The sequence below is a fragment of the Onychostoma macrolepis genome, chromosome 12 (genome assembly GCF_012432095.1).
Source record: "Onychostoma macrolepis isolate SWU-2019 chromosome 12, ASM1243209v1, whole genome shotgun sequence".
NCBI lineage: Eukaryota > Metazoa > Chordata > Actinopteri > Cypriniformes > Cyprinidae > Onychostoma > Onychostoma macrolepis.
This window is the reverse complement of record NC_081166.1, coordinates 24,127,135-24,151,835: the sequence shown is the minus strand read 5'-3', so window position 1 is coordinate 24,151,835 and position 24,701 is coordinate 24,127,135. Positions and strand designations below refer to the sequence as shown.

Here is a 24,701-nt window from a genome sequence, read left to right as displayed (position 1 = left end):
CTGTTGCTGGTCGGCTCTTTCCTGTCAGCCAAATGGAAAATGCTGAGGGTCAATTTCTACTCAAAACACGCGAAGCTTTCAAAACCGGTACCCACATCCACCGCCTTTCAGAAGGTCATATTACGCCCCATAATGGGATATCCTTTCTGCGAATCTGCACATATGCACACAGAACTACTATCAGCAGGATGATGTTCACAATGAGTTTCCTCCTTCCTGTTATTGAACTCAACAGACCAAAGAGCAGCAAGTTCCGGACAACCGCCAGGAGGTACTGAAGGAAACAGAAACACAGAGCGAGTAAAAGTCAAGCGTCTCTTCTTACAGCTCAAACACAAAACACAGATCATTATAAGTCTTACATACATCTAACAACCACCACAGGGCAGTAAATGAAACCAAACTACACCCTACTGTAACATGAGCTTAAATGAGGGTCAGTCACTGTGTTTACATACACTTAAGCAAATAGGCTTAGGAAATAAGGTGTATTTCAGGGTTTTTGCAGAAATCAAATGCATTTATCATGTAAATGTGAAGTGTTTTCGTAATGCTGTTTAAGGAATTAACGAGATTTTTTAAAAATGCTTCCATCACTATGGAAGTCAATGGGTGCCATCAAATGTTTGGTCACCAAATACCTACTTTAAGAGAAACTGTTTTACCACACTTGGGTTTTTGTCAGAGAACACTACATGGGGCCATGTAAATGCAAATAAAATTTTTACAGGTTTTTGAAGATAACGTATAAGTAACACAGCTAAAAAATGGAAATGATGGAAAGATATCAAGAATGCTGCTTGTAGTGAACATATATTTGGGTTAAGAAAATGTGCGCACACACAACGCATGTAATCATAAAGGCTACTTGTGTGTCTCAAACCACTTTTTGGTCTGTATTGCCATATTTTTGCATTAAAATGAATTATGATTTTTTTTTTTTTTTTAAATATGCATTTAGAAAATATATAAGGTGACATTTAATTTCATGCTGACTTTTAAAATAGCAAATAATTTGACTTTTTTGACATGGATAGATGTAGGTTGTCAAATGAAAAAAACCTCAAGAATCCTCATCATAAATGTGGTTCAATCAATATTTATGATATTTTTAAAAAAAAAAGTGTTTTTCACCTTAAAAAATGTTTCTTTTAAAAACTTTTTTTAAATAATGGTAATGGTTACTTAATGCTTATATAGGGCTGCACGATATATCGTTTTAGCATCGATATAGCGATGTGACTGTCGCGGATGCGCACATCACAGGATGTGCGATGTTTAGTACTGATCGTTATATTTATACTGATCTGTTTCTTTGCTCACACACAGACACCGTGTCTACACCGGACACAACAGCTGTCAAGTCGTGCCGCAACAGCTAAAGGCTGTCTACACTGGATGCGACAAAGTGACCGTTGCAAATCTTTTGAACTTTGTGTCAGTAGTACGTCATAAATAGAACGAGGCATTAGTTTACTGTTGGGGATTTGTCGTGTTGTGTCGCATCCAGTGTAGTCAGACAGCAACACTGATTACATAACTGGTTTCTACAGTATTTTGTTGCACCGCAGATGCACATGAACACTGAATTCTGTTCAGAACTATGTCAAAATGCATTTCTCTGCAAGTATCCTTGTAAACACAGTTGCTTATGGCAGGTGAAGGTAAACAATTGAGAAAATGGACATGTAACAGTATATTGGTTCACAGCAGTTTAATGTTCCTGTTGCTTTCTGTGTCATAAATGTTAATCAAACAACAAAACACTTTACAGCAGCTTTAACACAGATTATTAGATTTAATTTATATCGTGGAGACTATGCAGTGTTATTTTACATTTGATTATTCAATTTCTGTACATGAATACTGTTAGACTTATATGAAAAATACAAAGCACTGTTTATTTCATTTGTATCTTTGTTCTATTATCTATGCTTGTAATTTGTTTATTTCCTATGCTGATGTATACACCTACAAAATCACCCCAAGCATTGATTATTCTTTTCCAAATAGAGCTATTCAAGTCATCTGGTGATTTTGTTTTTCATATCGCAATATATATTGCAGAAAAACAAAATATAATTTTTTCCAATATCGTCCAGCCTTGATATACACTATGCTATAAAACGTTTTTATTTTACTTTTTACTTGATTAACACAGCTTTTTTAAAGTCATGAAATTAAAAATAACGAAGGATTCATTTCAATCTAATATGATTCTGATTCAGTCAGCTTAATCAAAAGTGTCCTGGGAAAAATCACCAAAGGTTACGATGAATCCAAATATTAATAGTGACAAATTAACACACATAAGTGCAACCCAAATGAAAAAGCTGACCGCATGATAAAACACTTTCCCTGCACACTTTTGAACTTTCAAGGCATAACTGTAAGAAACAGGTGAGCCTTTCCTTCAAAGATTTGCTGTATGTAAACAACATGTTACGTGGACTAGGTAACATATCTGAAATCTGTGGAATGAGAAAATACAGCTGTCATATCTGTAACGATCAGCATGACTGTCAGCACAGAACATGTGGCCTCAGGACATGTTGCATGCTCTGGAATGTCAACAAATTTGCGTGTCCTGAAGACCTGCTTTTTGGGACTTATGTCTAAATGAATGAATCTCTCACTATCGTTACACAGTTCAATTTCAGTATCAACAGATCACTGTGTAAAACGAGTCATCTAGGACTTCTGTTGCATAACAGTAAAGATATTTTAAAAAATTTTATCCACAACAAATGACAATGTGAATCATGGTTTCTGGAGGTTTAGGTTAAAGCCTACAGGGCTAGTACTAGTAGTATTTTGACAGTTAACAGTTTTCTTCCATTATTTACATTATATTGAGATTTAGACAAGGAATCAACTTATAGTGCAAAAGTTCATGATTGCTGAAATCATGATTTGTACTGTAATAATCAAGTCAAAACCTTACTAGGAAATGCAGCTGAGAGCTACTAGACATGATTCACAAAATCACAAATTCTAATACAATAAAAAAAAATAAAAAAATCAAGCCAAAGATGTCATGATGGGATGTAGCTGGGAACTACTGAAATCCAGAAATCATAAAGCAAAAGACATCAGGACGGAAAATCATGAACTGATCAGAAGACATGAAGCAAAGATACCATGCCCATAATGAGTGCTACTGAAATAATGATGTTGTTGTTTTTTAAATCACGAAGACAAAGATGTGATGGCAGTTGAGTGCTACTGAAAACATATTATCAGAAACATGATTATGATTATATCAGAAATCATGTAGCCAAAGATGTCATGATGCAGCTGAGCACTACCAAAATCATGATTTCATCAGAAAACAAAGCTAAAGATCTCATTATGGGACACAGCTGAGAGCTAATGAAATCATGATTTTCTCATTAGGTCAAAGATATTATGACGGGACACAACTGAACACAACCGAATTCATGATTTGATCAGAAATCAAAGCCAAATTCTTATTACGGGACACAGCTGAGTGCTACAAAAACCGTAATTTTATCAGAATTATAAAGATGTCATGAGATGTTATGTAGCTGAATGCTACCGAATCATACAGCCAAATGTTTAGTGGTTGGATGTAGCTGATCATTTGATCAGAAATGTAGTTACGACTTATCATATAGCCAAAGATCTCATGACTGGACACAGCTAAGTGCTACCGAAATCATGAAATTTATCAGAAACTATAAAGCCACAGACTTCATTATGGGACAACAGTTAGGCTCTACCGAAATTATGATTTGATCAGAAATCATATAGCAAAAGATCTTGTGACAGGACACAGCTAGCTTACCGAAATCATGATTTCACCAGAAATCATGAAGCCAAAGACAGCAAATCTTTACTGGAATAAAAAGCATTATCATTAAATCATGATTTCGACCGAAATATGAAATGCATGATGAAACGCAACTGTGCTGAAATCATCAAATTGTGAGGGCCATCGTGGTTTCCACTGAAATTATTCAAACACAGATCACATGAGGAGATAAACCTGAGCTCAGAGCAGAATATTAATGTCCAACTCAACCCAGACTAATTTATTAAAGCCACACCCACTCATATTTTGTCAGCGTTCATTCTTCCGCAGCTGAAATGTGTTTGGAAAAGGAAATGGACAGTATACAGAAGATTTTAACCTGACAGAGACGTCGATTTGGAAAAACTAAAGCTATTTTGCTCGTAGCTTTCCACCTGTCAACAGCTCCATCATATTCATAATGCAGTGAGACCGTCACTGGGCCTTGTGCTGCTTCACCTCAGATGTTTACATCTTATTTAATTAAGACAGACAGACAGATGTTTAGCAAACTCTAACAAATAATTTACGCATAACATCCCCCAGTCGTACGCTACACGATGAATGACAGGAAAACAGCGATCTGTGTCATTGACTGTGTTTGAAATCACTAACGTTACAGTGTCAGTACAGCATACAGCGGTCATTCAAAGAATTCATCTGGAAAAACACCAGTTCACAGCACTTTATTTGATAGATTCATCAGCAATGACATAAAATCCTGCTGAGCTGCATCTTTAGCAAACAAAGGCCTGCTTTCCAGCCATCAGACAGGAGAAACATCACATCGCCATCTGAACGGTAAATAAGAGCAGATGATGCTCATCTCTCACCGTAGCGTCGGCCCCACGCATGCCGTGTCCGTGCTCTCGATCTCCTGTAATATTCGCTCATGTTCGGTGATAGTCTCCAAGCTCTCGCTCTCCGCCATGTTGGCTCTAATCGTCACAGTGTTCATTTGTGACAATGCCGACAGAGATGCAGTAACACCAGTCCACCGACAGGTGGAGCTGCAGCAGCCGGCGGCTCGCGGGGTTTGCAGGGCAGACACGAAGCTTGGTAGAGGTCACTGTTTTGTGATTGTGTCATTGAGCTGAGGACTTTGCAGAGCTAAAATGTGACCCAGTCATAAGGAGTTGTTAGGATATTTGGCTGAGATACAACTATTTGAAAATCTGGAATCTGAGGGTGCAAAATATTGAGAATACCGCCTTTAAAGTTGTCCAAATTAAGTTCTTAGCAATGAATATATTACTAATCAAAAATTAAGTTTTGATGTATTTACGGTAGGAAATTTACAAAATATCTTTATGGAACATAATCTTTACTTAATATCCTAATGATTTTGACCCATACTATGTATTGTTGGCTATTGCTACAAATATACCCATGCGACTTATGACTGGCTTTGTGGTCCAGGGTCACATATGGGCTATTAAATATGTACATATTCATATGTATATACACTACCAGTAAACATATTGAATAATTTTTATTACTCATACAATTTTTTTTGTAATTAATTTTAATTACTTAAAAAATTAAAATACAGATATTTATTGTTTTATTTTTGTAATGGGTTAAAAATATTTTTGGAATTACTTAATTGTAATTTTACAGCATATACAGTTTTTGAAAATTAAAATAATAAATTATACAATTTTTAAATATTTATTTTGTTTTATTTTGTAATGTGTTTTTGTCACAATTATACTATTTTATTTAATTATATAATTTTATTGTATTTTATTGTATTTTATTGTTAATATAATAATACTTTAATCTTTTTCGCTATTTGAATACCATATTGGCCTAAGTCTGTATTGCATATAACCGTGGTAAAATAACAGCTTAAAGCATCCATCAAAAACACAATTATTTCATAACACATAACAGTCACTCTACCTTAAAGTTGTTCCTAGGGGCAAATCTACTGACTCCAGTTCTGCAAAAACATTCCCGTACACCTTTCCTTCTCCTTTGTCCTCTTCTTGGGGACTTGTGGGAATCTTGAGACTGCTTCTGCTGTTGTACATGTCTGTTAGACTGTGTTAGACTGGGAGAATCGTGCTTCCAGCAGGACATACACATACTACAGTCAGCAGAAAACTGCAACTAAGGAAAAGGGACAGACCTTGTGATCTCTAGTACTTTGAATCCAACAAAACAGGCTTAAGTGCTGTCCTGTTAAATATTTCCCAATTGTGCTTCAAGATTTATCACACTCCTTGACTGAGATCTGAATTTTTTGTTACCTGATATACTATAAAAAGACTCAAAAAAGTAGCGTGATATTGTAAAAATGCTTTGCACGTGTTTATAAGTTCATTTATACAGTACATTAGTAATTTTTTAAAGCCATTTGTAAGTATAAACCCTATTACAGCATGTCTTAAATATTTGCACTTGGATACTCATGAAAATTGAGAAGTGAACAAAAAAGAACTCAACAGAGAAAGAACAAATATTTACATCATAACAACTGTTTGATTTCATGTAAGAGGAATCATTTTACAAATTACACAGATTACAAAATACTGTTCTGTTTGCAAACTTATGTCTTAACAAACGGTTTCCTCTCTGCTTCAAAACAAGTAGAGGTTGTGACCTAACTTACAGGAAACGAGATTAACTTTATTTTTGTTTTTACAAAAAAAAAAAGTTTGCTTTGCTTTTATGTGTCTTTAGAAGCAACTCATTTAACCTCTGTTTTGTCTTGTTGTCACTATCAGTTTGCGCCCATGTCTTTTTAAACTATCATTACAAAAACAGTAATATTGTGAAATATTACTACAATTTAAAATAACTGTTTTCTATTAAAATATATTTTAAATGTCATTTATTCCTGTGATGCAAAGCTGAAGTTTCAGCAGGCATTTCTCCAGTCTTCAGTGACACATGATCCTTCAGAAATCATTCTAATATGCTGATTTGCTTAAGAAACATTTATTAGAAATAATGAAAACAACTGTGCTGCTTAGTATTTTTGTTTTGAATCTGAGGCCACATTTTTTAAGGTTCTGATTAATAGAAATTTCTAAAGGAAAAGCACTGCATAGAAGCAGAACAAACTTTCAAGAAAAAAAAAAATGATTTGAGTCATTTTCCATAACGAAATCTTGTGTTAGACGACAGCTAAATCTCATGACTTCATACATGTATGATGACGGGGTTGTGCTGTCACCAATGTTGTTTTACACCACTGGTTTTTCTTGTCAGGTATCTAACCGCTATATCACGACAAGCATGTGGTCGACTTTAAAGTGTAGCCCAGGATGTATTTCCATCCGGATAATGAAACAGCTGCACCTGTGAATCACAGTGAGTCACTGAGACACACATCAGAAAGAATCAAAAAGACACATGTGAGTCAGTGTATGGCCTGTCACAAAGGTTTGGGAAAATTTAGCACTAAATACAGGATCAGACATGAGCAGTTTAATCTGGGCCGGTCAGGAGTTGTGGAGCAGGGTGTGAGGGCATTATGGGTGCAAAATGTGCCCTGGCTTTTTAAGAGTTTTTTTTTTGTGTGTGAAATTTTGCAAAACAAAAAGACATTGTCAAAAAAGTTGTTTACATTTAAATGTTTACAAAATCATATGTAACTAGAGGGGAATGGATTGTGTTGCTCCCAATTTTGAATTATAATTATTATTATTATTATTATTATTGAACACCATTAATTCAAAGTTTTGTTTGGCCAAGTCAGTAAACCAGTGACACATTTCTGGTTTTGGCTCAGTTTAACCACACAGTGTAGCCTGTTTTTCTCTCCTCAAATCATAATAATATAGTTTATTAAAAAGCATTTTTTGTTAGTAAATATTAATTAGATATAATTATCATCATTATAATAATATTTAAAAAAAATAAATAAAAAAAACACTCAAAGCTTTCCTTTTCAACTTATTACTTAATGAATAAATAACATTTGATAATAATGCCTAATGTGAAATTGCTAGTAAACCTTACAAGTAATTAAAAGTTCAAGTTTCACATTGAATCACATTTAATTTTGAAGTAGAAAGACTGAAATTATTTGATTTAAAACTTTGAAACATCAGTTTTCACAGTGTATAGTCATAGTCAACTCCCGATTCAGCAAACTGACATTACTGTATTTTATTAAAGTAAAAAGCTTTGCATCTTTATTTTATGAGATTTGTTTATTACTAATATTCTGCATGTGACATTAGATTGCCAATGCTTCCATTTGCAATCAGTAAAAAATAACAACTTTTATTTAAAAAGTTTTAAAAAATATTTGGAATTAAATACATTCACTTCACCTCAATAGTCTGTAAATAATAAATTAAATTAATTACAGTATAAAGCATTTTGGCCTGTTGATAATTTTTCCAGCCAGACATTCAAATGTTTTACATATACAATATACAGTGCCCTCCATAAGTATTGGAACAGTAAAGACAAAATTGCTCTGTTGGCTGTGAAGTCAAGAAATCTGTAAATATGATTAAAAGATGAATATGAGACAAAACTACAGAATGTCACATTTTATTATTGGGTGTTTCAACACATAGATGTTTTACCAGCTGAGAAGTTCAGCACTTTTATAGTTCATCACATATCTGATGTGAGCATAAGTATTGGAACAGTTGCCTCACAGGTCTTTCTAAGTGATCAGCTGTGTCCTGTTGCATTAATTCTTCAGATATTAAAAGCAGGGAATGTGTCGTATCAGTTATATCCATTGCTTCTGCATTCTGAATCTTGCATTCGATGTTGACACACACAAACCAGGATGAAGATGAGGAGCTGACTTTGAGAGAAAAGCAAGCAATTTGGATGCTAATAGAAAAGAGGAAGTCTATCAGAGCTATAGCAATGACAAATATATAGCAATAACAAAGGGCATGGAGAAATCAACAGTTTGGAGACCACCGGAGACATCAGCAGCCGACTTAGACAGTAGTTGATGACAGGCAAATCATAAAAGCTGTGAAAATGAACCCAAAAATACATGTCTGTAAAATAACCAACAACCTCCAGAAAGCTGTGGTGAGGCTCTGACAAACTACTGTCCTCAGGAGACTTTGACATAGACTTACAGATGCTACACGGCAAGATACAAACATCTGACCAGCTCCAAAAATAGAAAGGCAAGATTAGAGTTTGCAAAAGCCAGTGGAATTTTGGAACAGAGGTTTATGGACAGATGAGACAAAGATGAACCTTTATCTAAGTGATGGGAAAGCAAAAGTGTGGAGAAAAAGGGAACTGCAATGATCCCAAGCATACAGCCTCATCTGTAAAGCATGGTGGAGGTGGTGTCATGGGCATGCATGGCTGTCTCTGGAACAGGCCCTCTCAGTTTTAATGATGACTTAATGTATGATGACAGTAGCAGAATGAATTTGGAAGGGTACAAAACCATCTTGCCTACCAATATTCAAGAAAATGCCACCAGATTCATCAGAAAGCGTTTCACATTGCATCAGGACTATGACCCAAAACACCCTGCCAGTTCAGTCAAGGAATTTATAAGGGCAAAAAAATGTAAAGTCTTAGCTTGCCCAAATAAATCTCCAGATTTAAATCCGATTGAGCATGAATTTCACCAGAAGAAGAGGAGACTAAAGGCAGAAACTCCCCAAAACAAGCAACAATTGGAATTGGCTGCATTAAAGGCTGGGAAAAGCATTTCAAAGGATAAGACCAAGAGTCTGGTGATGTCTATGGGTCACAGACTCACTGCTTTGATTGTACGCAAGGGATCTGCAACAAAATAATAGCTTTTAATCTTTTACATCTGCCTTAAATTCATCTGTCCCAATACTTATGCTCACATCAAATGGTGGGATGAACTCTAAAAGTGCTGTTCTTTTTATTTGGCAAAACATGTATGTGTTTAAACAGCTAATAATAAAATGTGACATTCTGTAGTTTTGTCTCATATTCATCTTTTAGTCATATTTGCAAATGTCTTGACTCCACAGCAAACAGAGCAATTTTGTCTTTACTGTTCCAATACTTATGGAGGGCACTGTATTATCATACACTAACAGACAAAAACTAACTCTTACTTGAGGCCAAGCACAACAGTGTGTGTGTTTTTTAAAGCATTGTTTAAAAAGCACTTTGTGTTTCAGACACTCCCACACTATAAAAGTGAACAAGAGGGACTGTAATTTGTTTAAATGAGTCACACGATGATTTCACGTCTGGTCATCTACTTGGAATGGTGGGTGGTCTCAACACAACCTTGACTGTGTCTCCTGTGACCTGCAATGTGAGAAGTCAGTTTAAGAATAAGTGAATGTAAGACTTCTTATAGTGCAGCTGTACTGGAAGCATTTGAGCTGCTCACATCTAAAGCATCACATTAACATTACAAGATAAACTGTTATATGCATGCATGATAATATAATCTCTGTCAGAATGAATGTAACTAACTTGATCTGTCCTCCAGGATCCTGTTGCTAAAGATGGTTTGACTGGAGGAACAGGAGGTGGAGTCGGCTTGATTCCCTACACAGATATTTTGCAAAGTTTTAATAAGTCCACAAACACAATGAATCTACTTAAAAATGTTATCGGCTCTGTTCCAAAACCTATATGTTACTGAAATAGGTGTGGTCTATTTAAGTCACTTAAAATCATTTTCAGTGGTAAGGAACAGGAAACCACAGATGACTCAACTAATGGGTTTGGGTGAACATGACCTAAGATGACCTGTGTTGTATTTTGATTAAATAAAAAGACTAAACAGTAGTATGTTCTTTATTTTGGAAATGTAATTGAACAAACTTTTCAGTTTCAATATTACTTGAGTAAAGTACAAATTCTGTTCAATCAAATTTAAGTAATTATGTAAACTCACTCAAGTATTACAGCCCTGATATCAACAGCTTAGAATTAGGAAACTATTGAAATACTGTAACTATAGTTGATAAATACTGACTAACAACACTGAACTTAAATCTAGCACTAATTACAACTGAACATTGAACAAATAACAATATTTGACAAATGAACAGTATTTCATTTCAACTTTCAAATCCTAAAATATATTTCAAAATACATTCCAATCTTAAAATGCATTTTGGACAAATGTTGTTGTTGTTTTTTGTAGATTTTAAAAACTTTAAATATATTTAGATTGAGAAAAAGTATATATATATATATATATATATATATATATATATATATATACAAACCCAAATTTGTTAATGCAAATATATTTTAAAATTTCTTATTTCATATTTTAAAATTAGAAACATTCAATTTCCTTTTATGTTCAACAGAAGACAGAAAGCCGTACAAGTTTAAAATAACATGGGTGAGTAATGTCAGAATTTTCATTATTGTGTGAAATATTTTAAATATCAGAAATAGTATTTTACAAAATACAAAAAGGTGGATTTCTGCTATCAATAATTGGTCTTACCTGTTTCACTATGGTCTGCTGCGATTGTGATGGTGACTTTTTTGGAGGCTGAAACAGAATAAGAGTACAAATGTATTTTTATTTTTTTCTAGAGAGATGGGAAAAGACTACTTAATTCTTATCAGTCCTGGAAACTACTAACAACGTTGAAGTATTTAACCCTATTCTTAGTATTAGCCTGTTCATATACCTGATATATTGTGCACAAAACTAGAAAGCACATGTAAAAAATTGTAAACTACATACAGCATGCTTTAACATGTGTGCATTCAAATCTTTGAACAATACTAGATTGGTGTTTGTGTGTGATAAACTAAATTTCCATGAGCAACATTTATATTCAACTTGTTTAAAGAATTAGTAAAACTTTTGAACAAACAGAAATTCCATTCACATTTTTGGACAAGTTTTTCCATGCCAGTCTATTATTATTGTATGAATCATTTTAGATTTTCCCAGCCCTAAATGGCATGTACCAACTATGACAGGTAGCATTAAATGCTGGCGAGGTCTCTTTTCATCTAGATGGGCATTCCTATCCAGAATAAGCTGTAGTGTGAGTCAGATTTTGTGTACAAAGACAAAAGTATGGCTAAAAAAAACAATTTAATTCAGTGAGAAAAGAGTTTTTGACTTTAAGATGATAATACTAACTGGTGGAGCAGGACGGGTCGGGCCCAATCTAACAGTTAGAGGGGTGCAGGGTTGAGTTACGGTGGTCCCCATGAATGTGGGCTGGCTGATCTCAGGGCGGTCCTTCTTGGCACTGTTGTTCTCAAAAAGAAGGTTCATCTGCCCTGCAGACTGAGTTTTTCTGTAAACAAGCAGACAGACTTGACATGAATGGACAGACTACTATAATTACATTACATTACTCACAGCTACCCACACCTTCTGACCAATAAATTTGCAAGACATTTACAAGAAATCTGCAGGATGGTTGCTATGCAACATGGCACATTTTTGAAAGATACACTCAGTAATTTTCCTTCATTAAAAGTTTTACATACACAGCATAAATAGTACTTTTGAAGAAAGTCATCGACATAATTTACCATTTTTCTAAGTGGCAAAAAAAGATTTTTTTTATTCAGAAAATTATGCAGAATAGTTTTATGGCGAATAAAAATATTCCAGGCTGGAAAATGTTCACTTGCAGTTCATTCAAAACCCTGGGCATGATAAATTTCACAAAACATGTCAAAATCAAGCAACTTACGTCTTGTGGCTGACGATGGCTTTTCTTCTTTTACAATAAAGCAAGACTCCACATAGTGCAAGTACAAGTAGAGGGATTGCAACTGCTACTGAGATGCCAATTATCTTTGCTTGTCCTAAAAAATTGGAAACAAGAGTAGAGTTTGTCAGATTGGTACATTACTGCAGGTACTACATTTAAACATGCTTTTCAGAATAGATAAAAGCTTGTTTGATTACCGGATGGCAATTCAGAATATCTGACTTCACAGTGAGGAGGTGCCCATCCAGGCTCACAGTGGCATTGCTTTTTATGATTACAAATCTGCAAAAATAAGACAAAAATTACAAATTGCTTCTTTTTAAAATTTAAATTCTTTCAAAAGCTTTTTATATTTTGAATTATAAGACATCCTCCTATTGGTTTCAGTGAAATGGAGATTTGATCTCACCCCTCTTCCATTGCATTGCAGTGAGCATTCATCATTACTACCGTAAACATTCAGGTCTTGGCACATATAATCATAGCAAACCTGTTGAAACACAACCCAGAGTTTTCATTTTTGTGCCTACAAGTCCTGCTGTCATAGTCTAAATAACATTCTTCTGTGCTTACCTTATTGTGCCCACATTTTGTGCCAGTAGGGACCATGCTGAGGGCGTCCTCTTCAGATTGGTCCCCAGCTATGTTGCAAAATACCCTAAATATTCCTATCACAGCTTTCTGACCAGTGATGGGGTAGTCATTTCCTCCATCGCAAAAAATCTTTCCACAAAACATGTTCCTATTTAAGGGAAAAAAGTACATTTAATGTTATCTATGCTTGATGTATTAGGTTAGTCTTAAAAAACTATGACTATAAAAACTATAATATTTGCTATGACAAATATTTATGCTGGAAAAAGTCATTTTGTGAGCTTTTTTGAATCAGAAAATGAAAAAGATGGCATACTCTTTTGAACAGGCTCTGTAGCCACCTTTGATCTTTCCGCAGTGAGAATCATTTTTTCCAAATGTGTTTCGAAAAAAGCATGCATCAGCAGCCACTTTGGCACCTAGGGAAATAATCAGAGACACAACATTGAAGCAGATATGAATACTGTCTTGATATGAGTCATTATGCACAGCAGGATACTGAAATGTCAAGGTAGAGGAAATCAATACAGCTTGTGAAAATTAATGAACGGTGGCATTTTAGTAAAGTAGTTGGGCTGTAGGGAATCATAGGGAATTTAATTATACTGGTTCAGATTCAAGTTTCAACCAAAAAAAGAAAATTCTATCATCACATTCTTGCTCTCATGTTGTTCCAAACTTGGAGTATGTTGGCAACCAAATAGTTTTGGTCAACACTGATTTGCATTGTATGCACAAAAAAAACAATGATACATTTCTCTAAATATCTTTTTTTATGTTCCACAGAAGAAAGTCATACAATTTGGGACAACATGAAGATGAGTTAATGACAAATGAATTTTCATTTTGGGGAGACTAGCGCTTTAACGATTTTGGTGCATTAACTGTATTAACAGTTCTTTTAGTACTTGAAGAATAACTGGTCCTAACTATATACTTAAATTAAATTGCAAAACATTTTTAAATTAACCATTTCAGTTGGGCACGCCACTGGTACTTGTTCAGACAGTTTTACTGGTTCTGTGATCAAGTCAATAACCATTCTAAATGATTTACTGAGCATGATCGATGAACAGTGATTTAAAGGTGTCTCTAGTGTTTTTGAGTCTTTTTGGAGATTTAGTTCCAGTTCATAATGTTCATAACTCAACTAATAAAGCATTTATTTTTTGCCATGGTGCTTAGATGCAGTGGTGCAGAGCACAGAATTTTATTACACTTCCAACCCTACAACCCAGATATGAACCCTGACTGTGCTTCTGAACAAAGCACTTACTCTAGGGAAAGACTCTAGGGTCTTGTAAAATGTCTGTTGATCTTGGAGAACTGTTGGACTTTTGGGTAATAGACTCATGCGTACCTGTTCCCCAAAGTCTTTGGCAATGTTGGAGGTGAGTGGGGCATTGGCCATTATAGCAGTAACCCTGGCCAGAGCTGCAAGGAATGCCATTCATCTTAAAATCATTCTCCGGGCAGTGCTCTGAGAGCCCTGTGCAATACTCTGGAACGTCACACTCATTTACAGGTGCTCGACACAAGCTTTCAGCATCTTTTATCTGGCGTGCAAAAAAAAGAGAAGCTGTAAATAACAAAAAATTGTCAATCACAACCTTAACTAGAGTTATTGTTAACACTACAGAGTAATGACTTCAAAATGAGGCCATGCAAAGGTTGCTGGTTCAGGTCCCACCAGTGTTGTAACTTTGGGCAACTTGATTGAGTGTCTTTCCCCCCTCATAAAAAACAAACAACAACAACAACAGAAGCTTGCATGACATATATGCCACCAACACAATATATAACAAGTCAAGTCCAGCAGTTGAGTCTGATTTACAGATCCTTGTTTCAAATCTCAGTGGTGCGATTTTGCTCTCCTGGCTACTCTTCTGAGTAACGCCTTCCATGGCTTCCACGGCCATGGTCTCAGGCTCAGACGTCACGCCCACTGACATGTGTGCCACGTTCTTTAATGTTCTACCTGGAAACAAGATGCAGTGGCGCCAAACCCCCTCATTGAAGAACAAAGCCATCGTGTTTACAACTGTGACAGTGAGCGCTTATCTGGATTAGCTAAATGCTAGATTTTCAAAAGTATGTGAAATGTGTAAAGTTCGCAGCATAGACTCTTTAAAATATGTCTAAGAGTTTTACACACCAGTCTGTGTTATTGTGGGGACATTTCCACACCCGTAAACATGAAGCGGCACAAAACAAAGCTTGATTGGTTGTTTTACTTGTCAGTCATATGGCCTCTTGAGCGGTCCTTGGCCATTCAAAGCGGCCAAGGTTCTCAGACCTTCTGCCGTCAGTCTGAAGCTTTGGCTACATGAGGCTACCATGTCCATGGCTCAATTGGTTCAAGTGTGTGTCTCGTAAACATAAGATTCTAGGTTCAAATCCCAGTGGAACTTATAATGTCTATCTTGCTCCTCCATGAGATGGACAAACAAGCACCAATACACGAGGGTCAACAGTAGCAGTCCAGTCTGATTTTCAGATCCTGGGTTCAAATTCCAGTGGTACCTCACTCTAGGAAAGGAGGCCCACCAGTTCCATCAGAGTCGTGACTTCTGGCAATTTCGTGAGTGCATTTTGCACCACCCTAAAAACAAAAAAAGCCTGAAACAGAAGCTTGCGTGACATTTGAAAACTCTTTTATGCCGCCCACACTATATGACAAGTCAAAGGCAGCAGCCCAGTCTGGTTTACAAATCCTGGGTTCCAATCCCAACAGTGCACCTCTATCAGTGACTTTGCTCTCCCACTCTAGGAAATAATAGTGCTTCAACATTCTGAATCTGGCTTCTATTCTGCTGAGACTCAAGAAAGTCTCTTTTTTGCCACAATGCTGGTCATACAAAAGTCAGGAAGAAAAGTAGGTTCTGTGGAGCAATGGGTTGCAGATTTCTAGACTGTAAAATGAGGGAGATCAAATGTTGTGTGTTTGAGTCCCACCAGAGTCATGAAAACTCCCACCACCCCAAAAATCCCTATAAAAGAATACCTTTTACATTTTACATTTTAAAACTAGTACCTTTTCAGTGATTCTGTCATGGTCTAATGGTTAGAAAGTCTGACTTGTAACCCTAAGGTTGCAGGTTTGAGCCTCAGTACCAGCAGGTATTGTAGGTGGGGGGAGTGAATAACTAGTGCTCTCTTCCATCCTCAATAATACCACAACTGAGGTGAGACCATTGAGCAAGCCCCTGGGTACCACAGCAAAACTGGCTGCCCACTGCTCCGGGTGTGTGTGTGTGTTCACTACTCACTGCTGTGTGTGTGCACTTGGTTGGGATAAATGCAGAGCATAATTTTCGAGTATGGGACACCATACTTGACTACACGTCATGTCACTTTCCATGAGGGAAAATTAGATGTTGGTGCTGTGTAATTAACTTAGATAGGGTGTCCGCATAACAAACAGGAAATCCTGAGTTTGAATCCCAGTGATACTCATGCAGCCTTTAAGAAACATGGTTTTCCAGCATTTTGAAATTGAGCAGAGAAACAGTAATTGTGCAATAACAATGACTGTATTTAATGGTTTTCTCTAACACATCCATTGGTCACACAATCAGATAGTCTCGCTGATTGTGCTCACTTAGTTGTATCTGGACAATTCACTTGGATAGGAGAAGACTGTCCCATCCTTATATGTTTCTCATTGAATATTCTGGTTCAACTAGAACTACTTCAAATTAGGAAAGTAAAATCACTTGCAAATGCTATTTCATGTTGACTTTAGGTACCAAGTAAGTAATTAAGACACTAAAGTTTTTATTGAATAACAACTTATATTCAGCCTGTCCTTCACACAAGTCTCTTTTTATAGCGCTTTTGGTGTTTTTGCAAGAAGGCCATGAAGAGTTTTCATAAGAGTCACTTACCTGGCAATTCTCACAGCAGTCTCCATGAGCACATTGTGAGCCTTCAGTGAGCTTGCAGGTCATGGGATCACAGCATGGATTTTCACATTCCTTACACGAGACATTAAATCACAGTCATCAATGAGACATCAGATGTGAGTCAAAGATGATCCTACATTAATGCATTAATGATGTCATAAAAAAGGATCATTTGAGCTAGATCAGCTGGGCAAGACTGAGTCACTACGGACACAGGATATGTGTGCAATACCTCCACTGTTCCACAGTCACACTCCTCTCCAGGGTCCAGGAAAGCATTACCACAGACAGACCCACTGTACAGTCTGGATGAGCTGGGGGTGTCCAGCAGGCAGTTGGGGTTGGCGTTGTCTAGAAACACACTCAGCTGCTCCAGACTACAGTCACTAAACAGCTCCGGGAACAGCGTGCTAGATAGAGAAGGTCAGAGCATGTCATTTTCGGACAGTGCACACTATAAACTGCTACTAGGCAGAGTAGACCATATACAGTATTTTATTGTTTGTTTATCTAACTCCAACAGAAGGCTCACATTGTGTTTTCAGGATAGTGAAGTTTAAAGGTTCAAAGAGTTTTATACACTTGCATTACTACCCTTGTGAAGTAGTGCACATAATTTCATTGAATGTGCACTTGTAGTGTACTTTAAACCTTAAAAGTATATACCGGTATATATTTTTTTAAATGCACTTGAACATAATATAATCTAAGACAGATCTGACATCTGACCAAAGCAAAATTGAAAACATAGTGTAACGTTTCACAAATACTGCTTACCCTACACGTTCTGTCATGATACAGATGGAATTGAAATTTGATGAGCCACAGGTGCAGTGATCTTCATCATGGGACATGCCCATGTTATGACCCATCTCATGAGCAATTGTGGATGCCAGGCCTAGTGAGTTCTGATTATGATCCTAAAAAATAACAACATATAACCATTTATGTAATTACACTATGTCTTTCAAGAAAGAATCTTTATTGTTCAAATACAGGAGATAATCTGCTACCAGAAAATCATCACTAACACAGATCATAAATACCTGATTGACTCCCGCTGAGCTTTCAGCACACATTGCAAATTTGTTTGCCAGCCCAACTGTGTCACCCAAAAAATCAATTCCACTGGAAAGTAACATCAATAAATAAAACAGAATAATAAAACACTCATTATTAGTGTACTAATGTAAAATAAAGGTATATAACACTTTACAATATGCTTGCATTTTTTGACATCGGTTAATGCATAAGCTAACATTAAATAATGAGAAATATTTTTTACAGAATTTATTATTCTTAGTTAATGTTAGTTAATAAAAATATATTGTTCATTGCCTGTTCAGGGTAGTTCACAGTGCATGAACTAATGTTAACAGATACTACTTAATTATAAAAAAATGTAGAATGTTGAAATTACTATTAAATATTTGTAATAAATGCTTTAGCAGTATTGTTCATTGCTAATTCATAATGTAGCTAACTAAAGACAACAAATAAGTAAAGTGTAGTAAAGTATATTAAAGTGGACTAGTTTCTGCTATGCTACATAGTGTATTGACGGTCTTAGTCATCCAGCAGAATAAATGGGTAACTAGGTCATACTCACGTCACAAACTGAGCGTTGTCATGCTTGACTCTTTTAAGCAGATTGCTCTTTCTCCACTCAATAAACCGACTGAGAGTGTCATCAGAAATCAAACTGACCACAATTTGGTCGTGTTTTGTCCAGACCTCAAGACCCACCAGCATAACCCGGATATTAAGAGGTCGATACAACTGTGCAGAGAATAAAGTGTTCACTCTCTTGCATTTCCTTATGACATTTATTAACTGATTTTCACATATCACACAAGTAAATACTATATTTGTAAGGTTAACTCTATTAGATCAAGATTATACCTTGTCAACATGATTTGCAACTTCCAGCATCCTGGCTCTGATTATGTCCATGTTAGACCCAAAGTTTCTGTACTATAAAACAAAAAAACATAGCAATCATGTTTGCCTTTTTTGGAAATTCTTCCTCTTAGCTTTTGTATTGACCAGTAGTATTTGCCTCACTATGAAGAGAATGGTCAAAAATATTATATAAGAAAACAGACTGTATTGAATGCTTCAGCATTTTTTTTTAAATCTGATTTTCTTATTGTATTATGTTCAATCAGATATTAGCATAACCATCAGTCAGTGTAAAAAACAATAACAGTTGACTGCTAATAACTACAAGTTTGTGAAAGCTTAAATTCTTACCTCAGTGTTATCCACCACAAGAAACAGTTCCACAAATCTTGGAGTGTGAAATCGCTTTGTTTTCTAAGAGAATATATCAATGATTTAAAATCTATCCATAGTTTCTTTCAGTAAAGAACAATTGCTAGAATTGCGATGGAAATGTTTTTACCCATCTGCTGGACTTTAAGGGGACAGCCACTGGTTGTTCATGGTCATAAATGGTAGTGCTTGGTTCACCACATGAGCTTCTCTTCCACCTCAGATGTTCGTGCTTATAAAGTGCATGGTCTCCATCACTGTGGTTGGTCAGGGGCTCAATCAGGTATACTTGCTGTTTCACTCGAACAAAACCTCTATAGACAGATAACATAATTCATAAACATAGAATCTAATATTTGTATATATGTATGAAAAGCATGTTGTAATGAACTTGATTGTAATGAACTCAAACCTGATTCCAGAACAGATTCCCACACTGACTGAGGAATCTTCCAAATCTTGAATATGGCCATGATAGTAGCAATTGTCCTACAAATGACACAAAATCGACTGATTTTTATTTTCTGTGCTTAAGTGATCATATTATATCCAGTCAGTCTGACATGACATGTTCTGAATAAAATACCAGCAGGAACTGAACAATATGCGATATGCTATATCCTGCAGGAATAGCAAGGGACATATGCTAGTATGCTGTTCTAATCGTAGTTATCGATAAATAATAATTACAGTAAAATTTAAGTTACCTTTAAATTTGGATTACTGCTCACAATCAGTCCATCATCTCGATAGTAAATTTCGGTGTAATTATGTCCAATGAGTTGCCTAAATTACAGTAAATATTTATTTAGGACACAGTGGTGTATTTCATACTATTAAACATCAAAATGAAATTTACAGAAAGCTCCAAGAGAAGACTTTGAAATATAATCCATTCAAACTCAACACTCACCTGTTCTTTTCCAAATGAATCACATGATTTTTCCCTCCAAAGAATAATTGATATGTGAGTCTATCAGGATACGTCTCATGGCTTTGTGGACTTTTATCAGACTGCACCTGCAGAGGACTGAAGTGTTAATCCACACATAAACAGCACAACCCTATCGTTGCTTTTATCCTAAAACTACAAAAAAAATAAAATTCAGGCATATCTTGCTGCTGTAACAGTAAGATCAAGGTTGTAAATGGAGGTACCTTTCTCACGCTCTGTCTTTTAGGTCTCACCACATCAAACCGCTCCACATGAGGTAATGTATGGATACTCCCTGCCAGAACCAAAAGATATTTTGATATTTCATAAATGCACTATCAATACCGCCCACAAACCTTAACAGCATTAATAATAATAATAATCAAAATTAATTGCAAGAGACTTTCCCTGATTTACTTTATAAATACGTCATTTAATTAACCTACTTGGGACGGCCAAAATATGAAAATTATTGTATATTCAACATTTTTCCCACATTTAAAATTAGGAAAAACAATAAGCAAATGTAATTAAAAGGACACAATAAAAAGTTACAAATCTTAAAAATGCATTTTTCTATCAAATTAACCTAAAGAACAGAAAAGTTCCTCCATCAAACTGTATAGCCTCCTATCTTATGAGTATCCCATTCGCAGGAATGTAAATAAATATAAATAAATTCATAAACTAAACAAAAGCGACCGGTTAAATCTTTCAGGGCAAATATGCTTTATAATTACATGCATTAAGGAATGAAACATATTTCTACATAATTAAAATAACATCATACATACCCCAAAGACAAAGACAGCAAATTACATGAGTTGTGAAGGCAGAACACGGCATGATTACTGTAGGGTTCATTTCTGGCGAACTACATATGCCAAAAGATAAACTTGAGATCCGCCCAAGTGGGCTGCATTTTTACTTATCAGGATAAACCATAGACGCAAAAACAGAATTAATAGATAGAATTACCAATAGCATGGAACAGAAGTTTTGAAAGGGGCGGAGCTTAGAGACGTCACGAAGGATCGAAATAATTCTTCTCTTAATTTGACCAATTAAACGGTTTATTTTTAATTACATGTCAAAATACCGTTTCTCAGTGTTATTATCTAGGTGTAAATTGTTGTCCATATCGCTTCTAAAATAGATCCTCGATGACGCGGTCACGTGGTAGGTAATACTTTTCTCAGCGCTGGTTTTGGGGAAGCAATCACATTCGTTTGTGATTACGCAATAAAGTGTTTTTTTATTGTTTTCTATAGGCCGCTGAGGTGAATTTAAATTTTTGTTTTAGGTTACACTCTTTGAAACTAATAGGATTTAGTAATTTTTCTTTTTAGTGTACGAAACACGACCTGAGATTTGAATGCGGCTCAACGGAGCAGTCGGTGATCTGGGCCTCCCTTCGAGGCCCCTGCATGAACACAGCTGTGTTTCCTAATAACCACCCAGCGGGACACACCGCAACATATCCCGTAATGACAGTGACTCATAACATTACAGGAAACACGTCACGTATTAAAGCGCATGTTTAACATTTAGTTATAGCTTTAGAATTCGTGTTTTTCACACATATCTTCTCGTTGTATAATTGTCGTTTATTGTAGGCTACGGTATAGGCTACTAATTTGCAGTACTTCGTATTGCCTGAATTTACTGCTGTAATAGTCTACTGAAATTAAGGCTCAAATAAACCCGGATATCCTCCTGGACCTGGACTATGTAATGATCATCCTGCTTGAGTTTGCGCTTGACAAAAAATTGCACTTGCATATCATAACCACTAGAGGACAGGAAGATCATAGACACATAGACATACTGTATGTCTGCAATACTATAGGCTACACCACACAAAGCTCACGTCTCATTCAACCATAAAACCTTTTACATGCATTGTATTTATTTATTTAGTTAGTTTGCTAGACTTTTTATTTTGTCTGATCTTGAAAACTTGCATGATATTTTTTGCTGTTTGCAAGACTGTTTAAGGATTTATATTTTGACATCTTTCAATGCTTGTTTTCTTAAGATTGCTTAAAATAACCAAATTTGGAAGAATAACAGATTGAGGCAGTGGTTGAGCAGTGCCAAAAATCATACTCCGTGGATGATGTGAAAAGTAAGATTATTGTTTGGCCTGCTTTTTCATACACCATGCCAGAGAATCATTTAACAGTAAATCAAGAAGCAAGAAGACAAATAACAACAAAACAGGTATTTCCACTATGTCGTGGAAAAATAAAAATGTGGCACTGTACTTGAAAAGTAATGATTAGCTCCCTAAAATGGGAGATGAGTGTAGAAAGAGTCTTTACAAGAAATACATTTGTAAAATAACAGAAAGTACTGTAGTGGCAGCTCATTACCAAAACATTTTCCATTAATTTTATGGACAACTCTAAAACACAACACAATACAGTGTAAAATTCAAAATATAGGTAAAACAAAATTAAATAAATAACCATTTTTTAGAATAGATTTAGCATTGTTATATTCATAAAAGTTACATTGCTTCAGCTATGAATTCTTGATGAGCTAATTATAGAAGCTTTTTCTAAATGTTTTTTTTATTATTATTATTAAATGTCCCTTTTAGTCAGTCTATTTTCCAGAAGCTTGGATTTTTTTCAATTTCTTAAATTGCAATAATTATCATGAAATTGCAGCTGGCGTTTACAATGGTTGCTTGTGTGATTCTCTGACTCATTAAATGTAGAATGTGTCATCTTAATTTACACAAAGTTTTGCAATCAGAGACAAGTCTGTTTAACAAGCTGTAGAAGACAAATGGTCCTTTTTAAGGGGCAGTCCATCATACGCACAAATCCTGCTGATGTCAAAAACATAAACGATACATCATATTACGCCAGATGGAAGAGATCCTTTCAGTGTGTAATAAGTGTTCTCCCAAACTGATATTTTATTTCAGGTAGTTGCCAAAGCAGTAGTTCTCATTTTCATTTCCTTTAAATTAATGCACTAAACAAAAACTGAAATAAAATGAATAAAAACTGTATATACACTATATATATACACAACAAAAATGACAAAAAAAATTAAAATATAATGAAAATGCAAAATACAACAATAAAAGCTAATTAAAACAAACAACAACAAAAAATTATAGTATCTCAGTAATGCTAAAACAAAACAAAACAATGGTGTTAGTGTTGGCTCTGCTGTTCAGATGCTGTCATTAAGGATTTTAATGGTTATTTTATTTGATTTCAGACTGCATTGATCATCTTCTGTGGCACAGCTTCAGAACTGTCACAGAGGAAGTGTTTGTTCTCAGGCCTGTTTCACACCGCTCACAAAAGCAGTGTGTATTTATTTCACAGCCAGTATGTTAGCACTTTAGATCAGTGCTTCTCAACTGGTCTTACTTCAGGAGCCAGATTTTACTTGAGCTATCAAGTGGCATACACAAAATTATTTATCTGACAAAAGCAAATTTAAAAAAGTAAAAACATAAAAGAAAATCTAAAAAGTTTGCATGGGTGTTTAAAGTTTTTTTTTGTTACATTTCTCATATGATAGTGTGAATGTGGAGCTCTAGCCTATTTGAGAAGTTAAAAAAAAACACCTACATTTTATTCAGAGGTCTAAACCGAGCAAATGTATTCAACTTGTTGCACATTTGATGGCAAAATTAAGATTTGCAATGTAAAAATCATTGCGATCTTTTTAACAGGCTACTTATAAAAAATGCATAAAGATGTCACTCCGCATAAGCTGATATTTAAATGCTCTATTTTATTATCAAAGTTCTGTAACGTTAATTGTGGGGTGCAAAACAATGCAATGCAGTATGATTGAGAGATGTTAGCCCTACACATAAACGTTCCTCAAAAGCCTGATATTTAGGCTTACATTTTAACATAATTTTGATGCATAATCAAGTAAACCTGCTTCAGTCTAGTAACTGTACATCTTGAAATATTAATATCAATATAAAATGTATTCTTATTAAACATTACACGTACATGTTTCACAATTTTGAATCTTCCTTGCCTTCACTGGCTCATTTTATTTCGTCCTGCTGTCTTCGCTACTCCTCTCAGAATTAGGTCTATCGTCCGATTTTGTCCGAATTTATCTCCGATATTTTTAGGAACTGAGTCGCAGATAAGTTAGTTACCAAACAGGTTTCCCCTCAGCATTTACTCTTTCACATGCTCAAGCTAGACTCTCCTGAAATATAGGTTTTTTTATTGCTGATTTGGAAATATGTTGTTGAAATGTGAGCAAACCTTTAGGGCAATACCGCCAGCTACTGAACTTCTTCAATATTATTATTATTTTTTATTTTATTTTTTTCTAAATAATTTCTATTCGTTATTTTTGCACCTGCGTTGTTTCTAAAAGGCCCTACTTGCAGTTGCTTGCAGTTTAATGGTTCCCTTGTCACCCAAAGTATTTTTTCTTTTTTCTTTTTTTGGACAGGGCATCTAAAATGATGATAGGAAACTATGGGTAGTTTGTACTTCTGCAGAATAATGTCTCCAGGTAGGCTAAGCTAC

General features: G+C 35.4%; 2 protein-coding genes and 1 long non-coding RNA gene across 6 annotated transcripts in view; 1 reads left to right on the top strand and 2 right to left on the bottom strand.

The window, feature by feature from the left end:
- exoc6 (exocyst complex component 6) overlaps window positions 1-5,886 on the bottom strand; it is a 57,739-nt gene extending 51,853 nt beyond the window's left edge. For 2 of the 4 annotated variants that reach the window (XM_058792931.1, XM_058792933.1), the window contains exon 1: window positions 5,720-5,886. In XM_058792931.1, coding sequence (XP_058648914.1) covers window positions 5,720-5,850 — 131 coding nt within the window. In that variant the 5' untranslated portion in view covers window positions 5,851-5,886. Of the gene's footprint in view, window positions 1-4,647; window positions 4,895-5,719 lie in introns of those variants that run through there. The other 2 variants (XM_058792932.1, XM_058792934.1) reach the window with 2 other exon arrangements.
- Window positions 4,104-10,744, top strand: LOC131550648 (uncharacterized). Its single transcript, XR_009273615.1, has 3 exons — window positions 4,104-4,615; window positions 7,034-7,135; window positions 10,245-10,744. It is a non-coding gene; the product is annotated as an uncharacterized LOC131550648 (long non-coding RNA).
- adam8b (ADAM metallopeptidase domain 8b) lies at window positions 7,912-21,087 on the bottom strand. Its single transcript, XM_058792930.1, has 23 exons — window positions 20,964-21,087; window positions 20,394-20,464; window positions 20,149-20,255; window positions 19,943-20,021; window positions 19,648-19,724; window positions 19,366-19,549; window positions 19,215-19,277; window positions 18,864-18,935; window positions 18,571-18,740; window positions 18,008-18,089; window positions 17,739-17,881; window positions 17,194-17,371; window positions 16,944-17,033; window positions 14,417-14,612; window positions 13,373-13,475; window positions 13,036-13,204; window positions 12,872-12,952; window positions 12,660-12,744; window positions 12,442-12,556; window positions 11,877-12,036; window positions 11,223-11,270; window positions 10,229-10,303; window positions 7,912-10,057 (listed from the first exon to the last, which is right to left on the bottom strand). The coding sequence occupies exons 1-23, from the start codon at window positions 21,031-21,033 to the stop codon at window positions 10,001-10,003; spliced, it is 2,475 nt and encodes an 824-aa protein (XP_058648913.1). The 5' UTR covers window positions 21,034-21,087; the 3' UTR covers window positions 7,912-10,000.
- Between the last annotated feature and the right edge of the window lie 3,614 nt (window positions 21,088-24,701).

What these genes read in the sequence shown, in the direction of transcription:
- adam8b (XM_058792930.1), bottom strand. Translation starts at nt 21,033, where the DNA reads ATGAACCCTACAGTAATCATGCCGTGTTCTGCCTTCACAACTCATGTA. An exon ending in AAAGACAGAGCGTGAGAAAG is followed by an intron (nt 20,256 to 20,393) that starts GTACCTCCATTT and finishes AGTCCTCTGCAG; the next exon opens with GTGCAGTCTGATAAAAGTCC. An exon ending in CCAAAGACTTTGGGGAACAG is followed by an intron (nt 13,476 to 14,416) that starts GTACGCATGAGT and finishes TTATTTCCCTAG; the next exon opens with GTGCCAAAGTGGCTGCTGAT.